A 10,269-nucleotide genomic window follows, 5' to 3' on the forward strand; every position below is an offset into this window, starting at 1 on the left:
ACGGTGGTTACCCTTTGGGGCAAGGGTATGGCCATCACACCTGGAGGGTAGTAGATCTGGGTGGGGGCCTGCCCTGCCCACTCTGACCCAGGGAGGCAAGGATCTCCCACGGTCCCAACTCCTCTCTGAGCAAGCGTCAGCCATGGCTAAGAGAGCTGGGCTCTGTGTATCTGTATCTGGGGAACTTTATCTCTGAAGACCTGAGTGTATGGGTACCTGGGGAGCCGAGGACCTGAGCAGGTGACAGCTGGGGGCTAGTGCTTTGGTGGATTGGAGGTTCCTGTGAAATTGTCATCTGATCTTATCAGTAGCCAAGTGATTTGTGCAAAAGGAAATCCTCTGGGCATCCCTACTGCCTCTCCTCTTTGGGCTGCAGTCTCCCTGCCCTTTCCAGGAGGGTTTGGCCACAGAGGCCCAACTTCCTGACCTGGGAAGCTTCCTCTAATTGGTGTCAGAGCACAGCTTGTCAAAGGTCAAAGACTATCTTTCCCTCACTACAGTATAGATGGGAAACTGAGCCCAGGAAGGCAAGGGACTTGCCCAAAGTCATATAGGGAGTTAATGACAAAGCTGGAACTGTAAGCCAGGTCCCATAACTCCCAGGGGATAGGGTGAGGCCAAGAAGAGAACACTAACTGGATTTGGAAAGGAGAGTAGTTAAAGGAAAAGATGTCTTTGTCCTCTGCCTAGAGAGTGTAGGAGTGAGTTGGGTGGTGACAAAGGCACTGGGCCACAAGGGGAAGGGGAGACAGGTTTGAGAGCAGTTGCAGTGGTCACACCAGGAGGAAATCTGAGCTCTGCATGGTGTCAGCAGCCAGGATGGGGCCAGGAAGGGCCCTGCTGGCCATGCACTCCCTCCTCTCCTCACAGCCCAGGCCAGACCCGGGCTGGGCCCTCAGCAGGCAAGGCTGGAGCAGGTGCCAGCAAGCAGTGGGCACAGGTGGCTGAGAGGGCGGGGAGAGGGGGCTCTGGAGCAGAGGGAAGGCAGGAAATGGCAGCTGCCCCAGCCTAGCCCACACCCTGCTGCCTGGACAGAAGGGAGGATGGGACTGGTGCTGGTCTGCCATGGAGCTCTTCGGGCCTGTGAGTGAAATATACCCCAGTGTCCCAGTTCTCTTTTTCTCAGGGCATTAAAGTGCCCTGTAGGCTGGGGTGAGGGCTCATAAATTTAGGATCTGCTCTTCTAAGGGACGGTCCCAGCTAAGAACATCCGGAATCACATGGGACATCTCATCTGCCCTCCTGGGTCTCTTGACACCCTCCTCCACCCTGGGTATGTCTGAAACAGCAGGCCTGGCCCCAAATGTCACTCACTCCCAACCTGACCTAAAAGTTTTGGTACTAGGTGAGGGCACCTGTGGCTTTGTCCACACCTCTCTCCGTCCGCAAACACACACCTCTTAGCTCCTTGTTGGGACTCAGCCAGGACCCCTCCTGTGGGAAGGGTGGTCCCAACAGTCAGAGGCCTTACCTCTCCCCAGAGCTACAGTTCTCCTAGCCTGAAAGGCTAGTTCCTCTGAGGGTTAGCACGTAGATACCTCCTGCCACTCCTCCCAGCATCAAGACCGTTTGTTGATCTGAGATTCAGAGCCAGACTGGATGCTTCTCAGAGGCCCTAGCTGGGCCTGGGTCTCCTAACGTGAGTTGGGGGTGGGGAGAGGCAGGGATCCAGAATCTAACTGGCGAGGAGAGGGGCGGGACAAAGCGGGGGCAGGCTGGGCAGAGGCAGAGCTGGGACCCAGAGAAAGGTGGCCCATCCCTCACCATTCCTCCCCTCCATGTACTTCCCCCCCTCCCCGCCAGGAAAAGAAGGGGCAGGAGGTACAGAAGGGTCCAGCTGTGGAGATCGCAAAATTGGATAAACTGCTGAACCTGGTGAGAGAAGTGAAAACCAAGACCTGAGCGCTTGGCCTCAGTCTCTGTCCCGTTTTTTTGAACCCAGTACTTGTAACCCCTGACCCTGGTACCCAAGCCCAGCCTTAGTACCCAGTATGTGACCCCACCCTTGATCAGGTCCCAGCATCTACCACCAGCACTCTACTTCAGCCCGGGTCCCAGCACCTCACCCCAGGACTTAGCCCTCAACCATTATCCCGTCCTACTTTGCACAAATAAACCTGTGTCTGGAAGCTCACCGCACACCTTTAATTTTGCTACCGCGGGGCCCTCAGGAAGAGGAGGAAATCTCAGGGTAGAGCCATAGTTCCATTTATTATCCAACAAACAGTGGGAGGACCCGAGGAGGGGCCCAGCCTGGACGTCCTCCCGTTATTGCCATGGATTCCAGTTTGCTTCCCCAACCTCAAGGGCCTGGAGGCAATTGGCCTAGGGAGAGGTGGCCCCAGTCCCTGGCCCTCAGTATGGAGCAGAGTCAAGATGGCCCTGGCCCTAGCACCAACTCATGAACCCCCACCCCAGGCCTGTCTACCAGGGCCACCAGAGCGCCTCATGGAGCCAGACTGGCTAGACTCTGGGCTGCCAGGTCCAGCTCCAGACAGGCTGGACTCTGGGTTCTGGACCCCAGGCTGGCTAGACCCTTGGATCCTGATTCCAGGCTCTGGGTGGGGCAGACTTAGGCCCCAGACTCCAGGCTAGGTGAGGGGCCTTCAGGGCTGCAGCAGGTAACTGCCTTCATGGCTGGGCTTCTGGGGCGGGGGTGCCTTCTCAGGACAGGGGCCAGGGCTGGAGTTGGGACTGGATTCGGAGAGAGAGTCGATGTCCGCAGAGCGGGAATGGCAGGCCCAGCAGAGAATGACCCAGAGCAGCAGCAGCAAGAAGCCTACAAGGCCGTTGCAGACGATGGCAATGAGGGCCCCCTGGGAGATGGCTGCCCCCATGACAGGCAGCACCCTCAGACCAGCACAGACCACGGGGCTGGCTCGATGGCAAGGCCCATGCCGAGGCAGAACTCCAGTATAGCTGGCCTTCCAAAGAGGCTGTCCTGTCCACACTCAGTGATTCCTGGGCAGTGGATGTCCACCTGCAGTCCTGAGCCTGTGGCAGGTAGAGAGCAGAGGAAAGGGTGGTGAGGAGGAAGGGGTAGTGTGAGGCCTAGGAGGAGCGGGGTATAGAAGAGAGTCCTTTCCCACATGTCTGGCTTCCCTGGCAGAGGACTCTGGGTCCCAGCAGATCTAAATACCCCATAGAGCCAACGCCCCCATCCTCAGGCCTGGCTCTGGGCACCTGGATGGCGGTGCAGCCACAGCGGGGAAGCTGGAGCAGACAGCCTACATCTCATTCTCCTTGGAACCAGTGGGCATGGCCTGGCCCTGCCCACCAAGAGTCCAGCTCTCAAAAGCACTGTGTGAGTGGATGAGACTGAGGAAGCCCAAGGCCTTAGAGGATGGGGATTGTGACCAGCATTTGTGTGGCCTGGGCGCCTCCCCCTTCTCAGGACTCCAGCCAGCCAGCCCAGGAGACCTCCAGAGGTGCCAGCTCAGACAGAGGGAACTTTGTGGAGGCCCTGGCACGCATGTGTGGGTCTGTGTATCCAAGGCTGTGTACCTAGGTGTGCCTCTCTGTGGGACTCTCTCTCCCGGTCAGTTGTGTGTGTCTGTGTGTCTGGCTCTTAATCTTCCGTTCCCTTGCCTAGATGTGTGCCCCTCCTCTGCATACCCACCTCTGTGTTTGTCTCCGCGTGTCCCCATCTCTGAGGGGCTGAGTGTGTCTCTTTTCCCTCCCAGTCTATCTCTGTGTACCTCTGTACCGGTCTCTGTGTGTATGGGTCTCTTGTGTCTTTCGGTCTCTCTTTTCTTCCCTGCTGTGGGTCACTCTGTCCCCGTGGACGTGTCTCTCTCCCCTTCTCCGTGGGGTCTGTCTCTGTAGTTCTGTGAGTCTCATGTGTCTCTTTGTGTCTGTCTCTTTCTCCCCGGCTGTGTCTCTATGTCTCCATGTGGGTCTGGGTCTCTTTATCTCTGTCTCTGGTTCTCGACCCCCATGCCCATGGGGGGAGGGCCCCCCTTACCTGAGTTGAGCCCGGTGCGCACCCGCGGGAGGGTCCGGGGCAGCGGGATGCTGGGCGCCGACTGAGCCTCGGGAGCCTGCCGGCGCGGGGCGGGGGAAGGGGGGGCGGGAGGAGGCGGGCAGGGGCGATGTCCCCTCCCCCGGCCCTCCCCCTCGGCCGCGCAGCCTCCGCCCGCCGCTCCCGCCGCGGCGCGACCGGGGCGGCCTCTGCCGCGGGCGGTCTGCGGCGAGCCGGCACCTCCTCCCCCTGGGGCGGTGCCTCCTCCGCGGCCGCGGCGGCTCGCTAACTCGTTCGGCGGCGTTCGGGCGGCGGCTGCGGCCCGGGCGCGGGGTTCGGCTAGGCTCGGCTGTGTTCGGCTACGTTCGGCTACGTTCGGCTGGGTTCGGCTAGGCTCGGCAGGCAGCAAGAACAGCTGAGAACCTCGCTTCCTGGAAGGCCGGCGGCCGGCCTCCTGTGGGGGGTGGAGCCATCTCCGCGCCGCTGCCGTCATTCAATTGGCTGACTGCGCCAGGCTCCCGAGCGATTGGTCGCGCGCTGGGGTGGGGACTGGCTCGCCCCTTGTGCAGGCGTGGGGCGGGGGCGGGAGGAAGCCTGAAGGGGCTACTAGGTCTTGATCCCTGTGGGGGAAGGGGGTGGGAACCAGGCCCACCTACTTGCGGGGATTTCTTGCACCTTCAACACCTGGAAGAGCTGCACATCCAGCATCTGAGAAAGGCCTCTGTACCCTCATACGTGAGGAGACTGCCCTTCCATAGCTGCCTCTGCCCGCATCATCCTTGGAGGAAGGCCTTGGGGTCCCCACATCTAGGAGGAGACTGAACGTCCGCATCTTGGAAGCCCCCTAGATAACCACTCCCAGCTGGGGGTGGACTCTACATCCCCACTTTAGAGGGTCTGTAGGTGGCTCTACATTCCCTGGCCCCAGGAGGTGTGAGCAGCTCTGCCAACACAGGTTCTTTGGGCGTATTTTTTGAGTTCCTACCCCGTATAGGCCGCGAGTTGGTGCTTTGCTGCGTTGTGGGGGCGCCTAGGATAGACAGTAATGGGGTATTCCGAGAGATCGGTCAGCCATGGTTCGAACAGGACTAGGCATGACTCTCCCTCCTAGAAGCTTCTGACTCTCTCCGTCCCAGAATCTCTCCTGAGAGGAAGATCAGTTTGGGCAGAAGCTGTCAGGTAGGCCTTCCTACCGTACCTTATAGGTCAGTGATTCCTAAGTGTTCTGAACTGCACCCTTTTCTCATTCTACTCTACATATTCTCCATGGATGCGCACGTCCCTAAAGCTATACCATGAAGACTCCTGGTGCTCCCAAATCCAACATTACCCTGGAATTCAAGTGCCTTCCAGACTCAGGGAGGTGTTGATTCCTGGTTCTGCCACTTAACTAACTTTGTGACCTCGGGCAAGTTACCCTCTTTTAGCCTCAGCTTCCTCGTCTGTAAAGTTATTTTAGTAATAGCTACCTCTCAGGGTTATAATTCACCAATTCATTTGTACCCGACCCACCACATTTCAGCAAATGCCAACGGACACAACCCCAAGGACCATATGCCTAAGGGGGCCCCTTCCCTCAATGCCATGAAATTTACATGAGATCCCTATAAATCCAAATGCTATCTTGAAAACAAGAAAGGGAAGGGAAAGATAATCTGAAGGACTGAGTCATGCTTACAGACTGTCTAAAATAAATTTTTGGACCCTACTGAGTTTACCAGAATAGATTAATTTTAGTTCCCCTGCCCCTGTTACCCAGCAGGGTGGGGGCATTGTGAGCAAGATCAAATCCGTTCTAGGAAAGAGAGGAGACATATACTGTTGCACATCTGAGTGTAATGTGAGTGAATTTGTGACCCAGCTGCAGGAGTTCAGATTTTATCCTGCAAACAGTGGGGAGCCACTGAAGAATTTTGAGCAGAGGAGTAAAGGGGATCATATCCAGAAATTAGAGGGATGATTTGGACTGCTGGGTGGAAGGGGAGATTGAAGGCAATTGAGTAATGACAAAGGACTGAAATGATATAGGGGAAGAGGATTGGAGAGAACAAGAGAGCACTGAGGATGTTTGGGAATTACAATTGGCAGAACTTAGACACTTAGACCTACAGGATATGGGGAATAAGAGGGAGCGAAAAGTCTGGGGTAACTTCCAGGTTGGTGACTAGGAATACTGTGATTCCCTTTACTGAGATAGAAAACACGAGAGGGGGGTGTCTCAGCAGGGGCCTGAGGTGATGTGTGGGGGAGGTGGAGGATGAGGAATTCCATTTTAGATATGCTAGATTTGAAGTACCAAGTTGAGATGTCCCATAGACAGTAGGATAAGTAGGTCTGAGGTTCAGGCTGAAGACGCATTTGTGAGTTATCAATAAATGATAGTCAAACCAGAAAAGTGACTTGAGCGGGTTGCCCGTGTGGCTCAGTCAGTTGAGCTTCTGACTCTTGATTTTGTCTCAGGTCATGATCTAGGGTCATCGAGCCCCACGTCTGGCTCTGCGCTGGGCATGGAGCCTGCTTAGGATTCTCTCTTTCCCTCTCACTCTGCCCCTTCCCACCTCTCTCCCTCTCTTAAAAAACAAAAACACAGCATCAGATACTGAAACCTAAAGGCAGGGACGCCTCAGGAATAACTGGGACTAAAGACACACAAGCCATTAGGATCTCTCCAGCGCTCATCTCTGTTACTCTCTGCCAGGCTCCTTCCTTTCCTTCCCTGCCCTGCCCAGCCCTACATCCCCACCACCAGACTAGCTTCTAATGTTTTTCTGGTCCACGTGGTGAAAAACATCACTTCGCACTATCCCAAAGCTTAAAAATATTATTGTCTAGGCATCCAGCAAGACACTAGCTGCTTTTTCTTGGTTGCAGTTTGCAAATTCCTCAGGAAGTGCTCTGATTGGCTCAGCTTAGGTAGATACTTAACTCTGGACCCAATCAGCTGTGGCCAAGGGACGGATGAAGCCCAAATTCCCTAACATGGCTCACATGAAAACCCCATGGACATTGTGGCAGGCGGGGCGGTGGGGGGGGTGTCCTAAGAGAAGAGAGAATGCAGAACGGCAGGTGTTCGCTGTAGTCCTCCCCTTGTTTGCCCAACACACACACATTATTTTCCTACATATATATGATTCCAAAAACGTCCTCACCTGCATATTCCAACCATTCCACTATACATATGCCAATAAATTCACCACCTCTCTCATGGAGGGCAGCTCGGTGACACATGTAGCTCCTGCTTCTGGGGATTATATCATAGGACCACTGTTCTTCACATGGAAGTTCTCTGGGTAATGTCTCTTCATGCTCCAGTCAGGTTTCTATAAGGTGTGAATATGGCTACTGATAACCTCATTACCTTTGTTTGAACTGCCTTTGAACTACCTTTAAACCACTACCCCCCTGCCCAAAAATAACCCCAAAACTCCTGATATGTAGAGATGGAAGAAATGAAGAACAAAATAAAAAGAAGGCACTGTAATGTGGTCAGTAATCCAGAGCATCATATATTGTTTGGCCATGAATGACAGTGAGCATGGTGGAACTGGGAAATCTCATGGCATCTGTTTGTTGACTCACTTCTTTGGCTACAGAGTTTCTCAGCCAATCTGGCTGCCCCAGGTTTTGCCCATAAGGATGTGATCCCTCATCCAGTGTTCTGCGAGCATCACTGTGGAGGATTTCTCTGGGGGGCGCTGTAGTGATTAGCACTACACTTTCTGGTGGTGGTTTAGGGATTATCCCGGCATTGAGCAATCACAGATCTCTGCATTTATGAGGATTGGGTGTGGTTTTATTTTCCTCCCAGATGATACAATTCTTTTCAAATCGTAATCAGCTGTCTGTCAGTTTCATCTGGGGGAGATTTCCTTTTGCTAATAACTTATTCATCCTAAAGCACATTTCCCCCCCTAGTTTAAACAACTCTAGGGGCGCCTGGGTGGCTCAGTCAGTTAAGCGTCTGCCTTTGGCTCAGGTTATGATCCCAGGGTCCTGGGATGGAGCCCCTCAGTGAGCTCCCTGCTCGGTGGGGAGCCTGCTTCTCCCTCTCCCTCTGCCGCTCCTCCTGCTTGTGCTCCCTCTCTCTCTCTTTCGCTCTCTGTCAAATAAATAAATAAATAAATAAATAAATAAATAAATAAATAAATAAGATCTTTAAAAAAAATAAACAACTCTGAGATCAGGATACAGTCTTACAATTAATGGGATGTAATAGTTTTTTAGCCTCTTCTAGTACAGTTGACCCTGCCTTGTACAATGCAGGGTTGGGGCACCAAGCCCTTGCACAGTCAAAAATCCATGTATAACTTTTTTAAAAACATTTTTTAAGTTTATTTTTTTTATAGTAATCTCTACACCCAATATGGGGCTTGAATTCATGTCACTGAGGTCGAGTCACATGCATTTTTCACTGAGCCAGTCAGGCGCCCTCCATGTGTAACTTTTGACTCCTCCAGAACTTAACTACTAATAGCCTACTGTTGACCAGAAGCCTTACTGAGAACATAAACCGTTGATTAACACATATTTTGTATATGTATTATACAATGTATTCTTATAATAAAGCTAGAGAAATAAAATGTTATTAAGAAAATCGTAAGAGAAAATACATTTACAGTATTATAAAAAAAAATCCACACATAAATGGACCTGTGCAGTTCAAACCTGTGTTGAGGGTCAACTGTAGTTCATAAAATAAATTGCCTCTTGTAATTGATGGAGCATGAGATTTGTTAAATATAGTAATTTCATCAGAGTTGTTTTTCACAAATAATAGAATCCACCCTGGATAGTTAAAACACAAAAGGGATTTGTTAAAAGATATTATTTAGCTCAGAAGCGTTAGGAGGACTGGGGAAATGAACTTGAGGCTCAGTTTCTAGGAACAACACTCAAACCATACCACACAACCTGATGAGGAAACCACAGCCATTGCCTCTCCAAATACTAAGTACCAAGGGTTTAATTTGACTGCCATCTTTACAAGCTCTGTGGCACTTCTGCAGTAAGAACTCGATATTGCCACCACTGGGAAACCCCCCCCCCAAAAGTGGACACTTACACTACCAGCAGTAGCAGAAATTGAAGTCTTTTGTCCAACCTGCTTCCTTCTTACGTCAGTCAGAATTAGGCAGGTAACAATGGTTATAAACAACCCCCAGATCTTACAAAGATGTATTTCTTGCTCATGCTACGGTTCTGGCGCGGGTGGCATGGGTGAAGTAAGGATGAGGAGACTGGTCACTGTGGTCACTCAGTGATCTAGGCTGATGGAGGTTTTACCATCTTATGATGATGCCTCTTTCTTTCTTCCTCTTCAAATTCTTTCTTTCTTCCTCTTCAAATTCTTTCTTTCTTCCTCTTCTAATTCTTTCTTTCCCTTCCTTCCTTTCTCTCTCTCTTTCTCTTCTTTTCTTTCTCTCTTTTTCTTTCTTTCTTTCTTTCTTTCTTTCTTTCTTTCTTTCTTTCTTTCTTTCTTCTTTCTTTCTTTCTTCTTTCTTTCTTTTTCTTTTTAGACTTTTTAAAAGTAATCTCTACATCCCATGTGTGGGGCTTGAACCTACAACCCCAAGATCAAGAGTCGCATGCTCTGTGGACTGAGCCAGCCAGGCACCCCATGCCACTTTCTTGACAGGCTCCTTCGGCATTTGCTGTGGTGAAGAGAGTGAGGAAAAATGTACGTTGGCGTCCGCTTACATTGCGTCGATCGAAACCAATCTCATGGCCATACCTAACATCGGGAGACAAGAGAAGGGCAGCCCTCCCGGTGCTCAGAAGGAAAGGAGAACCAGGGATATTGAACTCCAGTGCTATTTACCTCACGCGTATTACAGCTCACTTCCAAGTCAAAGTCTCCCGTGGGGGCAAGGAGCGCGTCTGCACACAAGCTGCATCGGGCTCTGCGAAGTTTGGTTCTGACGCCTGCACTAAGGAGACTGGGTTTTAAAATGGGAATTTTCCCATAGAGGAAAGCTATTTAAAAGATGAAGGACGTCTATGAATACAACATATTTCTACTACCATAATCAATACTAGAAATTTGTAGAACCATGCTCTCTGAATCCTCAGGTTTGCCACAAAAATGCAGGACCTGTGTGAGCTCTTGGAGCAATTTCTCTTTTCTAACGCTATGTTTTTCATGGTGCTAAACAGGGCACTTTCAATCCCTCTGACTCTGCCTTCTGGCTTCATGGGAAACCGTAGGCTGGAGTGACAGGGCTAGAAGGCTTTCTTCTTCATCCTGCCCTGGAATGATGCCCTTCTCTCCCCTGCATTCTAATCAATTCACTTTACAATGAGAAGCACCG

General features: G+C 51.8%; 2 protein-coding genes across 2 annotated transcripts in view; one reads left to right on the top strand and one right to left on the bottom strand.

Moving 5' to 3' along the window:
- The window catches only part of DNAI1 (dynein axonemal intermediate chain 1), a 35,667-nt gene extending 33,544 nt beyond the window's left edge, over window positions 1–2,123 (top strand). Inside the window, exon 19 of the mRNA XM_008695214.2 lies at window positions 1,804–2,123. Coding sequence (XP_008693436.2) covers window positions 1,804–1,902 — 99 coding nt within the window. The 3' untranslated portion in view covers window positions 1,903–2,123. The remainder of the gene's footprint in view (window positions 1–1,803) is intronic.
- A 69-nt stretch (window positions 2,124–2,192) lies between these two features.
- Window positions 2,193–4,066, bottom strand: ENHO (energy homeostasis associated). Its single transcript, XM_008695141.2, has 2 exons — window positions 3,965–4,066; window positions 2,193–2,994 (listed from the first exon to the last, which is right to left on the bottom strand). The coding sequence occupies exon 2, from the start codon at window positions 2,835–2,837 to the stop codon at window positions 2,607–2,609; it is 231 nt and encodes a 76-aa protein (XP_008693363.1). The 5' UTR covers window positions 2,838–2,994; window positions 3,965–4,066; the 3' UTR covers window positions 2,193–2,606.
- Between the last annotated feature and the right edge of the window lie 6,203 nt (window positions 4,067–10,269).

Source organism: Ursus maritimus, unplaced genomic scaffold, assembly GCF_017311325.1.
Source record: "Ursus maritimus isolate PB19 unplaced genomic scaffold, ASM1731132v1 scaffold_17, whole genome shotgun sequence".
Lineage (NCBI taxonomy): Eukaryota > Metazoa > Chordata > Mammalia > Carnivora > Ursidae > Ursus > Ursus maritimus.